This window comes from Ostrea edulis, chromosome 4 (assembly GCF_947568905.1).
Source record: "Ostrea edulis chromosome 4, xbOstEdul1.1, whole genome shotgun sequence".
NCBI lineage: Eukaryota > Metazoa > Mollusca > Bivalvia > Ostreida > Ostreidae > Ostrea > Ostrea edulis.
The window spans coordinates 71,406,422-71,423,684 of record NC_079167.1 but is presented as its reverse complement, the minus strand read 5'-3'; the positions used below and the strand labels follow the sequence as shown (position 1 = coordinate 71,423,684).

General features: G+C 36.0%; 2 protein-coding genes across 4 annotated transcripts; both read right to left on the bottom strand.

Moving 5' to 3' along the window:
• Positions 1–547: 547 nt before the first annotated feature.
• LOC130053842 (adhesive plaque matrix protein-like) lies at positions 548–1,729 on the bottom strand (the record flags this gene model as incomplete). Its single annotated transcript, XM_056161449.1, has 1 exon — positions 548–1,729. A coding segment is annotated over one exon (1,179 nt), but the record flags the coding sequence as incomplete, so codon positions are not given.
• A 2,972-nt stretch (positions 1,730–4,701) lies between these two features.
• LOC125669502 (uncharacterized) lies at positions 4,702–11,305 on the bottom strand. Of its 3 annotated transcripts, none has more exons than XM_048904040.2 (6): positions 11,068–11,305; positions 10,772–10,901; positions 10,080–10,162; positions 8,809–8,881; positions 7,134–7,236; positions 4,702–5,280 (listed from the first exon to the last, which is right to left on the bottom strand). In XM_048904040.2, exons 3-6 carry the CDS (start codon positions 10,107–10,109, stop codon positions 4,977–4,979), a joined length of 510 nt encoding a protein of 169 aa, XP_048759997.1. In that variant the 5' UTR covers positions 10,110–10,162; positions 10,772–10,901; positions 11,068–11,305; the 3' UTR covers positions 4,702–4,976. The 3 variants fall into 3 exon arrangements, with proteins under 3 accessions (XP_048759997.1, XP_048759999.1, XP_048760000.1); XM_048904042.2 differs by having other exon boundaries at positions 10,567–10,901; positions 11,068–11,259; XM_048904043.2 differs by lacking the exons at positions 10,772–10,901; positions 11,068–11,305 and adding an exon at positions 10,614–10,756.
• Between the last annotated feature and the right edge of the window lie 5,958 nt (positions 11,306–17,263).

The following is a 17,263-nucleotide window of genomic DNA, read 5'->3' as shown; positions in this document are numbered from 1 at the left end:
ACCACGAACTTCAGTATCTAATCTCACTAATCAGGAGGGAAACACGAACTTCAGTATCTAATCTCACTAATCAGGAGGGAAACACGAACTTCAATATTTAATCTCATTAATCAGGAGGGAAACACGAACTTCAGTATTTAATTTCAATGGTCAGGAGGGAAAATACAAGCATCACATTTAATCTCAAATAACACGAACATCAACATCTAATATCAGTAATCAGAGGGAAAAGAAAACAAGTAGTAGTAATCAGAGGGAAAAGAAAACAAGTAGCGGTAATCAGAGGGAAAAGAAAAGAAATAGTGGTAATCAGAGGGAAAAGAAAACAAGTAGTGGTAATCAGAGGGAAAAAGAAAACAAGTAGTAGTAATCAGAGGGAAACGAAAACAAGTAGCGGTAATCAGAGGGAAAAGAAAACAAGTAGCGGTAATCAGAGGGAAAAGAAAACAAGTAGCGGTAATCAGAGGGAAAAGAAAACAAGTAGCGGTAATCAGAGGGAAAAGAAAACAAATAGTGGTAATCAGAGGGAAAAGAAAACAAGTAGTGGTAATCAGAGGGAAAAAGAAAACAAGTAGTAGTAATCAGAGGGAAAAGAAAACAAGTAGCGGTAATCAGAGGGAAAAGAAAACAAGTAGCGGTAATCAGAGGGAAAAGAAAACAAGTAGCGGTAATCAGAGGGAAAAGAAAACAAGTAGCGGTAGTCAGAGGGAAAAGAAAACAAGTAGTAGTAATCAGAGGGAAAAGAAAACAAGTAGCGGTAATCAGGGGAAAAAGAAAACAAGTAGTAGTAATCAGAGGGAAAAGAAAACAAGTAGTAGTAATCAGAGGGAAAAGAAAACAAGTAGTAGTAATCAGAGGGAAAAGAAAACAAGTAGTGGTAATCAGAGGGAAAAGAAAACAAGTAGTAGTAATCAGAGGGAAAAGAAAACAAGTAGTAGTAATCAGAGGGAAAAGAAAACAAGTAGCGGTAATCAGGGGAAAAAGAAAACAAGTAGTAGTAATCAGAGGGAAAAGAAAACAAGTAGTAGTAATCAGAGGGAAAAGAAAACAAGTAGTAGTAATCAGAGGGAAAAGAAAACAAGTAGTAGTAATCAGAGGGAAAAGAAAACAAGTAGCGGTAATCAGAGGGAAAAGAAAACAAGTAGTAGTAATCAGAGGGAAAAGAAAACAAGTAGCGGTAATCAGAGGGAAAAGAAAAGAAATAGTGGTAATCAGAGGGAAAAGAAAACAAGTAGTGGTAATCAGAGGGAAAAAGAAAACAAGTAGTAGTAATCAGAGGGAAAAGAAAACAAACAGCGGTAATCAGAGGGAAAAGAAAACAAGTAGCGGTAGTCAGAGGGAAAAGAAAACAAGTAGTAGTAATGAGAGGGAAAAGAAAACAAGTAGCGGTAATCAGGGGGAAAAGAAAACAAGTAGTAGTAATCAGAGGGAAAAGAAAACAAGTAGTAGTAATGAGAGGGAAAAGAAAACAAGTAGTAGTAATCAGAGGGAAAAGAAAACAAGTAGCAGTAATCAGAGGGAAAAGAAAACAAGTAGTAGTAATCAGAGGGAAAAGAAAACAAGTAGTAGTAATCAGAGGGAAAAGAAAACAAGTAGCGGTAATCAGAGGGAAAAGAAAACAAGTAGTAGTAATCAGAGGGAAAAGAAAACAAACAGCGGTAATCAGAGGGAAAAGAAAAAAAGTAGTAGTAATCAGAGGGAAAAGAAAACAATTTACAAGTAGCGGTAATCAGAAGGAAAAGAAAACAAGTAGCGGTAATCAGAGGGAAAAGAAAACAAGTAGCGGTAATCAAAGGGAAAAGAAAACAACTTACAAGTAGCGGTAATCAGAGGGAAAAGAAAACAAGTAGTAGTAATCAGAGGGAAAAGAAAACAATCAAGAGGGAATCTAGTATATCGCGCACGTTTTTCTAATTCTTTCTCTAAGTATAAAGTTGAGTCGCAAATGGGTTGTATTGCTTGAACACATAATTATGATTTGTCAAAGTGATATAGCCTTTAGAAATGCTTCCCCATATAATCTGTAGATTCAAATTTCTTCTCCCCAAGTAACCTGGTGTCAGAAAAAGATCAATCCGATATCTCCATTGCATTGTGATCTCACAACACACTCTAGGCTGTACATGTCATATATTATTTGATAAACTTAGTAACTGATGGATGATCAGTTCTTACAATATTAATTTTCCCATAGTTTACCATGTAGAACATCATTCAGTTTAAATGATGTGTGTGAAGCGCTTGTGTGCAAGATTTGGATATCGCAATCTGATTAAAAGCAGCTCCTCGATCCGCTCCTCCTTTATTTTTAATATCGGCCTACACGAGGTACAAATTTAGATGTGAAACTTTTTAGACGTGTACTTCACACATTCTATGAACTTGGGAAGAAAGTTGTGTAATCTATGACGTCACATGCTATTTCGCGCATATTATCGCTTGTTATGGAACCTAAATATCGATGCGCAAAGTAGTGTCAAATCAGCACTAAGAAACCAATTTTTCTATGTGTACCTAATGTATGTAAATATCCGACTATGTTTATCTTATGTATAATCATACATATAAATATCAATGAAAAATGTGAATTCCATGGTAGAGATTTAGATCTAGTATATCTAGGCCTAAACTCAAAAACTTTTTTATGTGTCCACTGGTGTATATAGTGATGGGTAGCAAGGAGGTTCAAGGACCACATTTCCTCTAGCTATGCAATCTAATTAAAATTAGATCTTCCATCCGCTTCCCAGTTTTCGATACGTCGCGTGGGAACGCGACGCATCGAAAACCGGGGAGCGGATGGAAGATCTAATTTTAATTAGATTGCTAGCTATGTTTCCTATATTTGCAATGCTATTCGTAACTACATTCAATGATAAGCTACTGTTTTTCAATGACTGGCAAACTGTTTAATAAATGATAATATTTGAACGATCAATAAAAATGTGAATCAAAAAGGTCACATTTCATTTAAAAAAATAAAATAAAAATGAGTCCAATTGACTCCTACAAGTATAATAAAAATTCTATGCATTTAGGCCTAATAATTATACTCTTCATTACGTCCCGTGAATTTTTGCTGCTTGGACAAAAAATGAATATGCTATATAAGTTGGTTCCTACATGTAGTATTACTATTGACATGCAATCATTTAACATTTTGTCCCCCGCCGCAACGCGGAGGGGACATAGAAATTCCGGTGTCCGCATGTCCGTCACATGTGACTTTGTGGACGCAACTTTCTCGGAAACCGCTCAATGGATTTTATTCAAATATTGTAGGATTGTTAGTCGCCATATGTGGTTGATCATATTGCGCCATTTTGATTCGACAAATTTTACAGTTATGGGACTTTTGCCTTTAACTTAATTGTTTTTGCGGCGGCGGGGGACATAGTTACGCGTATTAGAAAGGAATAAGCTAAGTTGGGGCGCGAGAGAGAAATTGCCAAAATGAATTATTCTTTATCTTTAAATAATACAAGTAGTTAAAATTGTTCAAATGCACACGCACACATAAAAAAGAAGACTGTCCCACTAGTATATTTTTCTAAACGCAGTCACATACTTTCGAGAAATTTCCAGCATTGTAGACAAACCTTCATTGTGCAGATAACGATATCTAGAATTGTAGAATTACAAAGAAACGCAACAATGCTAACTAAAATGGATGTTTCAAAGTGAAAGCGATATTAATATCATTTGGTGTTGTTAATAAACAGCTGACAAATGTCAAATATAGATCAATATAACAGTTCTAAGGCGTATTGGGAGTAATTTGCAACAAATAGAATATGAAGGATAATTTAAAGAACTAATTAATAATATATTATAATTTTTTCTTATGGAAGTCAAATTTCATACCTTTACAACTGATCTTCAGACAGCGACTCAACACCAGACCCGGGAGAAGAGGGGGTGGAAAATTAAACCGAGACCATTGAGAGTAGGGGTATATGATGAAAAGGGAAACCCGAAAATAATGAGAACTTAATTATACTCTGTTTATTTAACAAACAGATGTCTTTCGCAATTAGCAGTGAGCTATTGATGCCAGCTATTATTGTATCCATCGTTAATAAATAAGTAGTACTCTTAATTATACCTGGAGTGTGCGAGTGTTGCTTCATTTTAAAACCACCGAAATTCAACCTAGGCCATACAGTGAGGGTGATTAGAGGCATCAAGAAAAAATATATGGAGAGAACTTCCGTGATTGTAAAAGGCTATCAAACATCAAAACCTCGTAACCAGATACCGCTGGATGACTAGATTTTTGAGTGTTTGCGATAAATGGATGATTTGTTTAAGTTTCACCTGTCGGACACTTCCGCGTTGATTTGGTACCCATCCTTTCAATGTACCCCTGTATGCACAACGCAAGATCTTGCAGTATAATGTCAGAGAGAAAATGATTCATGAGTTTGTTTCCCTTAAATTGTGACCTCGGTGAACTTTTGATACAGTTATTGCACAAATGACTTCAATTAATTCACATGATTAGCCATCAGTTAAATTATTTCAACTTTAATTTTTCAAGACTTTGGAACTGTTTTGCAGCATCAAATAATCCACAAAGCGGCGTGGCTTCTTTGACGTCGTAAGCGGCCTCCGTTTACACACTGTCCCGTCTACGTAGTTCACAGTGTGATTCGAATTAATTAAGTTCTTCATTTAGTCTTATTTACGATTAAACTAATGTTAACATTATACAAAAAAAACAAAAACTTTATTCTAATTTCTGTCAAAAATTGTAAACAAATGTACAAAATAAAAGAGAAAATAACAAGCACATGCTACCCTTTTTACACACTTATGGCAAGCACCTTATGCAATGAACTAGAAATAAGATCTACAGATATGTCATTACTCACAAAATATACAATGTATAAAAATCTTATAAAGAATATAACTGTTTGCACTGTTTCCCTTATGTACCTCCGTCTGAAAATTGTTCAGTGGTCAGTGTGGTTACGTCATAGTAAGTCCTCACACTCGCCAGCGGACGGACTCTGTAACAGCTGTAATTCTTGCTCTGCGTCATCGTTACGATGACGACTTCTTTCGTTGTTGCACGGTTCAGGACACGGTGTAATTTTTTCATCTATTTCCGGATACGCCCAGCCGCACAAGAAATAGCCCAGACCCAGCCCAGCAACAGTGGACAAAAAGACCCAGGCATTAAATGTCATTATAATGAGCATAAGGACATAGCTGGTTATCATCTGTACACAGTAGAGCAACGTCTGTAGGCCGTGTTCCCGGCTTCTAATGGTTCCTCTACAGCAAAACAAACAAAATCAAATCAACAGTACATTTTTAACAACATATAACTAGTGCTCCCTGTTTCCACCAACTGGTAGATTTACAAAAAAATTAAAGATAAAAAAATAAATTAACTTTCAATTATAAACTACCATAAAATATTGTATTACCTAACTTTGAATTCAATTATATTGTACCACCCCACATTTGGGGGTGCGGAATAGTGATCCTAGGGGGTACGGAATTCGAAGAGTGTTTTACTAGTAAGTTGACATATTTAGTTTCGTTACATCTGTAGAGATAAAACTAGTCTTATATTAACAAACGACGGAACACAGTGATGTCCCCGCTTACTTGTTTCCCACTGCTAGAAATATATGAACACTTCAACAATATTCGGCATATATTGTGTTCCTTTATAAGAAATATTAATAATCTCTCCTCCCCGACCCAATGACTACTCGAATCTAAAATTGCATATGTTACCTATCTCCATACTCACGCATGCCTTCAAACATTTAGTGATATATTACCATCACTTTTATATAAAATATATGTACTAAATCTCTGTATAAAATTGTGTAATTGTGATGAGAAATAAATTCAGTTCAGGCAACCACACGTAAGGATGCAAAATTGATCGATATATTTGGTGAAATTTTCAATTATTCTGCCACTCCATATAGTATAACTAATACGTTTCCGTACATAACGCTGTAGCAGATACTTCCATAATTTCCGAAATTTCACGTCAAATAAACGGTGAAAACTTCAATTTTAGCGTGTGCCAATAGGGGATACAGCTTTCAGTGGAGGTAGAGGGCAATGAATCAGTCATAATGTGAGAGTTTAAGAAAGTGTCATTTGGATTTGATATTGAAGCCATTCTATGATTTGTAATGAATGCAACCGGTACATTAACATTTCTGATCAGAGAATTATTTCACCAAATATGTTAATACAAGACTAGTTTTATCTCTATACTATGCTGTAATCAAGCTAAATATGTCAACTTATCTAGTAAAACACGCTTCGAATTCCATATCCCCTAAGGTCACTATTCTGCACCCACCAAACGTGGGCTTGTACAATGTGATTTACGTTAATGATTTAATCAGATTTATGCATGACAGGAACATAAATTTTGTTCAATACTTATTGTAAAAAAATCTTGTTAACCGTAGAATATTTCAAAAGCCTAAGTTATATATGAATAATCAATTACATGTTTCAAAATATTGAATCCAAGGGCAATAACTTTGTTTTCAGTAAATTATTTATCAAGTCCATTATGCGATAGATTTCCTTCATTTTTTCACAAACATTTTGTATATTTCTTAAAGAAACAGTTTTATGAAACTGTTATGAATACTATTATATTGTTTTAACCAGTTTTTGTGAAATTTTGATAATGCTGTTAAAGGAAAATTACAATTTTCTGACGTTGATAACAGGTATATGTATGCTAATAGATAATTTTTTTTTATTAATACCGCAACATATTAATTTTATCATTTTTATTTGTTACTAAGATATATTATTTGAAGAATCAACAACCAAATATAAGACTGAACCTATAATTCTAGAGGGGTGCAATTACCTTTAAACACATTTGAAGTCATTTTTGGCATGCAAATAATTAAGTTTGCAATAAAAAAAAGTTTAGTAACATGCGCTATGTTACGTAACGCGATAATAGGACCATTAAAGTTAATCTCACAAGAGTCACTCTGAACTTGGTGGTGATACAATTGGTGTGTGTGTGTGTTTGGTGTGTGCATGGTGTGTGTGTTCGTGGTGTGGTGTGTGTGTGTGCGTCTGTCTGTCTGTGAGGGCACTAGCTTTAGTCAGATAGATTTACTTTGTACCTGTCCTTGACGCGGTACCCCCGATGTGCATACTGTCGCAGGCACTTAACGATCTGGTACAGTATCCCCAATAGAATGCTCCCGACACAAGTCAAATACAGACCTGTCAACAAAATCACAACCAATTCATGATGATCGTACATAAATAAACTGTCTACAAAATCACAAACGTACATAAATAAACCGTCAACAAAATCACAACCAATTCATGAATATCGTACATAAACAAGAGATGTTTGTAAAACATATATGCCCCCCCCCCCCCCCCCCCCCTGTGCAAAATTGAAAAGGGTTATACACAAACATCATTAAATTGATAGTAGTATTGCTGATTCAAAATATTGAGCAGACAATATCTTCCTATGTCAAGAGTGGATTGACCATGTGACCTAAAATTCAATAGGGGTCATCTACTCCTTATCTGTACCAGTGTACCAAATTTGGTGCCAATCAAGCAAATAATTATTAAAATATAGGAGGCAATATACAGGCTTTCAAGTGACATTTTGCAAAAAATAAGGGCCATTTTTAGACAAAAATAAGGTTTAAATTTACAAATCAATAGGAAAGAAAAAATGTTTTACTCACCATTTGCAAGAGCAATAATACAAAAACTAATTACCCACTCAGAAGATCATACCAGTGGTAATCAACAGCCATATTCGGCATTCAGCACAAACCATGTTATAATTCAGGTGGACTCCCATGGCTCACAATCAATGCCGAATATAGCTGATAACCATCAAGATGTCTTCTGTGATGTACATTTAATCAACATATTCATTTTCTGAAAGTATACTAAGTCTAAATTTAATAAATTCCAACACTTACTTTATGTCAAATTAATTTAAACTTTCAAAATTTGAAAATGTAGGAATTTCAACAAACAATTAGGGCTTTTTTAGGATTCTAAAGCTCAAATAAGGAAAATAAGGGCTGTCGTAGAAAAATAAGGAAAATACGGGCCCGCTTGAAAGCCTGAATATATTACTTTGTCAAGTTTAACCCTTGACCTTTGACCATGTGACCTCAAAATCAATAGGGGTCATCTTCTCCTGAAGATATATCAGTGTACCAAGTTTGATGTCTGTCAAGCAAAGGGTTTTCAAGATATTAAGTGGACAGTATGTTCCCATGTCCAGAATAGATTGACCCTTGACTTTTGAACCTGAAAAACAAAAAGGGTCCTCTTCTACTCATAACCAACCCACATATGAAATATCATTATGATCAAGTGAATGGTTCTCAAGATATTGAGCGGACATGTGGTTTACTGACCGACAAGTGCAAAGCAATATGCCCCTCTTCTTTGAAAAAGGGGTGGGGAGCATAATAAACTGTCCACAAAATTACAACCAATTCATGAAAATCGTACATAAATAAACTGTCTACAAAATTAGAACAATTCATGAATATCGTACATGTGTAAAATTCAAGGACAATATAGTCATAATTATGTATTTAGTTATAAAGTATCTATAAAAAGAATAACTTCATCATTGAAAATTAATAAAACCATAAAAGCATTTCAGACAAAGTGAGAATCGAACTCCTATCCCTCAAGGTCATATAGTCAGAATCCATGCATCGCGCGCACCGACGCGTTGGATTTTTTATGGGGGTGGGTTTTTTTTTGGTGGTCTTAAAAATTCATTTCTAATATGCCTTAAATTACCTGTTTTAGTATTGAGATTCCATTCCTGGAACAGAATTGGGACGTTCACCCCCACCGAAAAGAATTGCATGTGCTGAAATTGAACAAGAAACTCCGTGTTAGATTCACCAAATCATGAAATGACACACACACCATGTACATTATAGTAGGACCCTAGGGGAAGAGCGGTGCTGCACACAAGAGGCTAATGTCAGTCAACCGTGACAGCTCTGAAAATAAAAACCAACAGTCTCTCGCCTCCGTGATATAAGTGAAAAAATAAATAACCCACAGATGCGTGTGTTGCTGTGAACAGCTTCGAACGGCACGTACATCACCTATGAGTATCACCTGAACGTAGACAAATTGATGTCATACCCAGATCAAAGAAAAGATATATATCGAGAAAAGGATTGGTTTCAACTTTGCATACCTGGGTTTGCAGGAGGATATAGATGCACGTAATGATTGGTATATTAAACTTTTGCTCATTTCTGTGTTTGGACATGGAATTTGAATATTTATCGGGGGAAATCACGCGTTATTCTCTCCATGGTGATCGAAGACCGCGGAACCTGATTGGCAAGATTGAAATTAAATATAAATAATATACAGCGTTCGTGACCGTCATCTGTTAGTCAAAGCACTTGAAGTCACAAATGAAAAGGGCGGGTACGATTCAGCGCGGACGACCGTGAAAACAGGCCTTTGAAAGTCCCCCCCAAATATACCAGTAATTATCGTTACGAAGAAATAAGTGGAGTTTTTTTTTATTTTTTTTTTTTTTTATCATTTATTCTTTTTTTCATAATCACATAATCATCATTCATCAGTAAAAGTAATGAAGATACATATTAATCATTTTATATATTCTAACACCATCTTGCACTCTTTCACACTACTATCATACAACATAATTGGTTGAATACTTTTTCTTCTAGGTTACAGATCAAAAATAGTTTTCCAGTTCAAGAGGAGATTATTAATACAGTGTAATTAATACGCTGTCCTAACATAATATTTATATGAATCTGTGGTTAACTTAGATATCGTTTTTTAATAGTCCAGGCAGTTTTGAGAACAATGTTTTGAATTATTCATTCATAAATTGACATAAAATTTTTCTTGGCCAGTGCGATGCTTCAGCTACTATCTTTGCCCTTCGGACTCGGTGAATGGTATATATGTAGCATCACATTGATATATGATAAAAATACCAATACTTGTATAAAAATAATTTGCAGGAAGAGCTTTTGAAATTATAAAGACCCCTGCCAGATAATCAAACTCACGTGGGACGTGTGGTCCGAGTGGGCAGCCATCCTCGTCACCCTAGAGGTCCCCGGGTTTCATGTTTGTAACACCTGCTAGTGACCTACAATTCACGTGCATAAAATATACAAGATGTTAGTCTCACAAGGCACACACACATATAGCCTATATATATAAATGAGTATTTAAGAACAATAAGATAAATGTAATATTGTTCACGAAAATAACTGAGTAAAAATGACATGTAATCGGTTTAACGCAGTATTTTGTTATAGTGACTGCGTGATATCAGACTTATTTCTATAAAATTCAGTAGACCTTTATAAACCATTAACTTCTCTGGCGGAGTTTGTCTGATGTTTTTATAGGGACATTTACAGGCACATTATCGTCAGTAGAGACAGCTTCATTTTCATAATTTATTACGATACAGACAGAATGCAAGATAAATTGTTAAAATACTTGTCCTTCGATCAATTTAACAATACTATTCAAATATGTATTTACCCTGAAATCGAAATCCTCATCGCCTATATATCACATGCAATATATACCTGTGCCCCGGGCTACTGTTTGATGTTCTTTAGAACATTTTTTTTAAAGTACACCGCATTTTAGCAAATATTACCACGTGATTCTGATTCCACGTCTAGTAAAGTTTGTTTGGACACACATACGACAGATTACATACAAACATTGAGTGGATACTTACGGTGATCAGTACACGTGTAGTCGAGGTGCTGTCAGTGTCAGTGTGTGTATACACTCAGCTGACCTTGTCTGCTGTATAACGTGGCGAAATATAAAGAGAAACTTAGTCTATGACGTCAGAGGGATTTCCTCTACCAAGGGGTTCACCACAGGATATAAAAAGAGAAATCGATTGGAATATCAACTTCATTGACTTTGTATGAATCAGATAAATTAATATCGTATAAATTGCATGCATATAAACACCACATTAAAACTCTTATTATACACGAGATACCTGCGGGCTAAAATGCTCACCTGATCCATATACATGTACAGTGAGGTTGCCTATATATATAGAATCGTCTCCATTACCGAATCACATTAAAGTATTAGTTCCATATTTTCCTGATTCGAAGTCCAATACATAGTATAAAGTATCCTGTCATAAAGAGTTATTCTTGCTAACATCAATTATCATTAAAAAATTATTTTCAACTTGTTCATTATCATAATTTCACGTAAAACAACATCAAGCATTGTCGTGACGTAGATTAGAAACACCGTGTGAAGCAGACAACTTTCACTTTTCCATCAAATTTCGTAGGGCCTAATTGCATTGAAAGAATCTGCAAAAATTGTACAGAAAATGTAGTTGAAGATGAAATTCACTACCTTATTCATTGTGATAATATTAATGGACAAAGAGAGAAATTATCTAAATTAGTACATTCCAAAATAAGAAATTTACGGATTTTTAAACTGACAAAGAATTTTATTTATTACTTTTAAATTGCGTAGATATTGAAATTTTGAACTCCTAAAGCAGGGCCGTAAATTAACCTTCAATTTGGATGAGGCAGGAAATTAGGCGGGGGTCTGGGGGCCGCCCAGGCCCCCAGACGCTGAGCACATTTTGTGCACACTGAACACGTTTCGTGCAAAATCCTTGATTCTAGGGCCTTCTAAGATGTTACTTGACTAACTCATTCTAAAAGAAAGATTTGGAATGCTTTTTAAGGGAGGTATCATGTTCTTAGTTATTGGAAACAACATAAATTCTAATGAACTTTAAATTTTAATTTTTTTTTGGCTCAAAAGTTGGAGGAGGCAGCTGCCTCCTCCGCCTCCATGTAATTTACGGCCCTGTAAAGTAGCAAAACCCCTTGATAATCTATCTATCTATGACAGAAAAAAGAAACGTTTGTATTTTACAGGAATCTCATTGATTAATTAGTTCATTGTTTGGGTTTCTCGATTATTTCATAATTACTGAATTATGGTGGCTGATTTGTGCCATTTTACAATTGTCGCTTTGCGGGTTTTGTTTGTCGTCTTTTCCCCTGTATTTTGTTCTGTCGTATTTTCGTTAATTCGGGGCGAAAACTCGCTTATTATCGAAATAACGACCCCCCCCCCCCCAAGAAAAAACCAACCAACAACGACGAATTGTAAAATGGCACAAATCAACCACCATACTTCTTCTTGGGCCGCTACTACAATATTGTCTCACTTTGATTAAGGATGTATGCTACACCGGAGAATTTTGATGTAGATTAACAGTGGAGGATATGTACAACAAAGTTTTGAACTTGAACATTTTCAAATTTACTTTATTTTGTCACAAAATACAGTTTTAGTAGAAGGTAATCTGAAAAAAAATTTAAAACCCCTGCTGGACTCGAACCTGCGACCTACAGTTCAGCAGTCGGTGATCTAACCCACTGAGCTACTCGGCTAGGTATTCCAACTGGGGTCTAACCAGCGTCTTGCAATATTTGTCCTTGATGTTGGTTGGACATGATAAAAGATTTCTCCGTAAGAAGGCAGCGGTGTTGTTTGCTTTCTTACACACACTATCAATGTGATGGTTCCACGATAGGTTGTTGGAGATGGTTGACCCCAAGGTACTTGGTCTTGGTGGTAACAGTCAGTTCCATCTCATGGATGTAGTATGGGGTAATGTGCTGTTTCCATTTGGTGGTGATACGGATGACCTCACACTTATCAGGGTTAAAGTTTATTAGCCAGTCTGCTTCAGTCCCATTTCTGGAGGTTTTTTCCTATTTCTGGAGGTTTTCTAAAAAATCCCTTTGGATTTCTTATCCGAAAGACCCGTGGTTCTTCCTTCTGAACGCCCAGCGTTTGGCGAAGGAGCAATTACTACATAGTTTAACGTCTTAGGTTTGACTCGGTCATGGCACGAGCGGGGCTCGAACTCACGACCCCCCGGTTACGAAGCGAACGCTCTTCCAATGAGCTATCGCGACCGGTATTTCAAGGTGAAAAGTCGCTAATTATCATTTTGACGTCTTTTCATTTTGTCGTATTTTCGAGTGTGTTTTGTCGTCTTTTCTTTATTTCGGGTGAAAAGTCGCTAATTATCATTTTGACGTCTTTTCATTTTGTCGTATTTTCGAGTGTGTTTTATCGTCTTTTCTTTATTTCGGGTGAAAAGTCGCTAATTATCGTTTTGTCGTCTTTTCGTTTTGTCTCGAAAAATTGTAAAATGGCACAAATCGACCACCATATTTGAGGGATATTATTCCACCCCTGAATAAGAGCCTGTGTGAGTTGAGCGACGTTATATGGGACGTTGATGCGCTTCCTAGCCCTCCTATCCAGCTCGTCCCACAAATTCTCGATTGGGGACAAATCTTGACTGTATGGTGGCCAATCAAGAACTGGGACGTTGTTTTGAGTCAGAAGGTCACGACGAACCCTAGCTTCATGGCGCCTCGCGTTGTCCTGCTGCAACGTAAGGTTACGTTGGTGAATAAGAGCAAGGACATGCGGTCTCAAGACCTAATCCCGATATGTTATTGCTGCAAGATTGCCATGGATAACCACGAGAGGTGTTTTCACGCCTTGAGATATCACTGCACATACCATAACAGACACTGCCCCGAATCTATCGCATTCTGTTACGCAAGCGTCAGAATATCGCTCACCACGACGTCGTTCAACAATCGTTTCAAAAAGAAATATTGTATAGCTGATCTGTACTGTTCCAATGTACGATTTGTAATGGTTTACCAGCACATATGGTGCATGAGTACTCTGTATGCACGCTTTGTTGAAAAATCGACAGCATGCAGCGTCGAGTGGGGTCACGGTCGGTTGAATTTGAACTGCAGAACAATGTCACAGTACACAGAGGTAGCTCAGGGTCATATTTAAATTTCTAAAAGTTAAATGACAAAAACCAAACTTCCGCGATATATATATATATGTGTGTGTGTGTGTGTGTGTGTGTGTGTGTGTGTGTGATAGATTGATTGTATCTTGATTAACGTCTCACTCTAGAATTTTTCACTCATATGGAGACGTCAACAAGACCGGTGAAGGGCTTCAAATTTAAGCCTTTGCTCGGCGCTTACGGCCATTGAGCAGTGAGGGTTCTTTAGTTTCCACACCTACTGTGACATGGGACATCTGTTTTTAAGGTCATCTCGAGGACCCGTGATATTCACACCTGATGTCGAGCGTTTAGCGATGGAACTGTCACTACCTGTTTTGATGACATAGGTTTGTCGCGGCCAGGATTCGAACCTCGGCCTTCCGCATGCGGGACGAACGTTCTAACGTCTACGCTACCGCGGCGGTAACTGGATTAATCGATACAAGTTATTCAGCTTAAAAGACCAGCCCCTTTGGTTTACTTAAACTATAACCATATGAAGCACAGTGACTACTTCCTTGTCCAATGTGTCCTGTCATTTAACCCTGTCTTTTGGTTTTCTCTCCTTATGTCTGTGACATCTCCGTATGCCCTGTTTGGGCTCTGAATTAGAATAAATCTATTCTATCAAATTTCTATCTCAAAATTAAGAAGTGCAGGAAAGCTCCCGGCTTAGATGACATTTTCCCTTCCATTACCATGTTTAGAATATTTAATAGCTGCCTCACGTTTAGACACTATCCAAAACCATGGTCTTCAGGGTACATTACTCATATTCACAAGTTCTGATCCAAATAATTACGGGGGCATTACAGCTACAAATGCAGTTGGAAAGTTATTAACAAGATATTGGACATTCGTTTTGATAAATTTCTAGAAAAATATCATATAATTAGTGACTGTCAAATAGGATTTACCCAGAAAGCTAGAACATCAGACCATATGTTTATTCTTAAGACAATTATTGACAAGTACTGTATTTCTAAGGATGGAAGAGTGTTTGCCTGCTTTGTGGATTTTCAAAAAGCATTTGATAACGTAATCCACACTGGATTAACATTAAGCTCCTCAAAATTGGAGTTGGGACATATTTGTACCAAGTTATGCAAAGTATGGAAACATCAAGTAAGTCGTGTGTCCATTTGGACAATAAAATCACAGATTTCCCCCCAATAACATTGGGTGTAAAGCAAGGTGGTTATCTTAGTCCTAATATCTCTAAATATGTTATCAATGACCTTCCAAACTATCTAGACTCGGCTGCAGACCCTGTCTTTGTAGACTCAAATCCAGTTAAATGCTTGGTGTATGCTGATGACATAATTTTTCTCTCTTCCTCGGCTGATGGATTACAAGAAATAAATATTTTTACATAGATATTGCAATGATTGGTGTCTCAATATGTATCTAAAGCCAAGATAATAGTGTTTAACAAAGCAGGTAGGCTCTCCAAAAAAAAAAAAAATGGATGATGTTGAGCTTGAATGTGATTCAGAATATACAGTGTAGATACCTAGGAGTTTTGTTTCGTTCTTCAGATTGCTTTGCTCAAAAGCAGCTTTAAACGCTTTCTTTAAATTCAGAAAAGATTTCATTTCACTAAATTCATTTATTAAAACTACTACACACATTTGGACCACACCATTAAACCTGTTTCATTGTATGCATATGAAATTTGGGGTTATATAAAATACTAAGAATTCCAGACAGTACCATTAATAAAATGTACTCCAACCTATTTTATGATAAACTCTATTTGAAATTTTGTAAATCGATACTTGGGGTGCATAAATCTGCAACAAATTTTGTTGAATTGAGAAGGTTTTCCCTACACTTTGAAATTGTAAAATCAATATTCTAAGTTATTGTTTTAGACTTAAAAATCTTGGTCAATCTTTCCCACGTTTAAAGGATGCATATTGTGATTCCGAGTTGCTGTTTGAGCAGGATATCCCATCCTGGTATAGTACCACCAATTTTCTTATCAACAAGTCTGATGGTATTCGTGATTTGACTTGTGTCAAAGTACATACCGGTAAGTTCAAAAGTACATACCGGTAAGTTCAAAGTACATACCGGTAAGTTCAAACGTACAGACCGGTAAGTTCAAAGTACAGACCGGTAAGTACAAAAGTACAGACCGGTAAGTTCAAAGGTGCACTACTGAAAGATTGTTTATTTAAAAAATATATTAAGGAATGCAAATCACAAGTTACTTCACTCTGACAAAAATCAAATTGCCACTTCTCTTTTAAACAAACTGTTGGTCAGGAGAAATATTTAGAATAACTTTAAAAAAAAAAAAAAAAAATGAGCAGAGGAGAAGTTTTACACGCTTTCGCATACCAGGGTATCGGCTCTTAGATTAAATATTGAAAGAGGCCGATATCAAGGCATTCCTAAGCAAGATATACACTGTAATAGATGTAATACCAATGTACTTGATGATGAAAAACATTTTTATTATTATGTTCTCATAATATGGGGAAAATGTTTTATATGAACTGGTGAAGAACTTTTGTAACCTAGACAATGATCAAAGTTGATCTGGCTCGTAATAAATAAAAATGCACAAATACTCGAATGAATCAGTAAAAATTATTTTAAAAACGGGAAGGATTCATCTCCAAAGTTGTATAACTAGTTGTAGTTGTATTTTACTCTTTGTCGCTCTGATGACATCACAGGAGGGTGGAATTACTTTAAATAAGCAATCTCGAACACTTAGGGTACAAGACCGCCCGTCTGGTTGATTGGGCACGGGCACCGTTCCTTGGCATGTGTAGTGCTACAACATGTGCCAGAAGTGGTGTGAATCAAATGTGGATTCTCTAAAATTCCAAAGAACCTTTTGTAAATTTGAAAGCACAAAACTTTTCCAAGGGCACTAAACATACGACTTTTCAATATATTACACAACCATTCCCCAAGATAAATTAAAGGTCACAAAAAAAATCTTACGACTAAGCTAAAAAAAATAATTCTGTCTGATAATCAAATTCCGATCACAAGGCCATAAATAGGTATTAAAGTTTTATAAACCATGGATGTACTTTACATATTAGTTAAGAAAATCTACAAGAAATGAAAAATAAGAAATTACGGTGTTCATAAATTTTGATCTTAGTCGTAAGATATTTTGTGAATAAGGGCCCTGGCGTTTTGATATCATAAACAGGTGATTCTTCAAGAAGAAAAAATTGGACACGGAAGTATTCATATCTTATGATCAGTCATCCAAAAAAATGACTTTGTTCAACACCACTCTGATTCTACGCACAAGTACTCTGAAGTTGATATCAAAAGTTATTTTTGAGTTCCCCATTGGCAACG

Bases quoted from the DNA above. Each gene is read 5' to 3' on its own strand.
- LOC125669502 (XM_048904040.2), bottom strand. From the start codon at position 10,109: ATGGCTGCCCACTCGGACCACACGTCCCAC. The intron at 8,882-10,079 runs GTGAGTTTGATT...GTTCAATTTCAG, and splicing joins ACTCGGACCACACGTCCCAC to CACATGCAATTCTTTTCGGT. The intron at 7,237-8,808 runs GTAATTTAAGGC...TTTTGTTGACAG, and splicing joins GAATCTCAATACTAAAACAG to GTCTGTATTTGACTTGTGTC.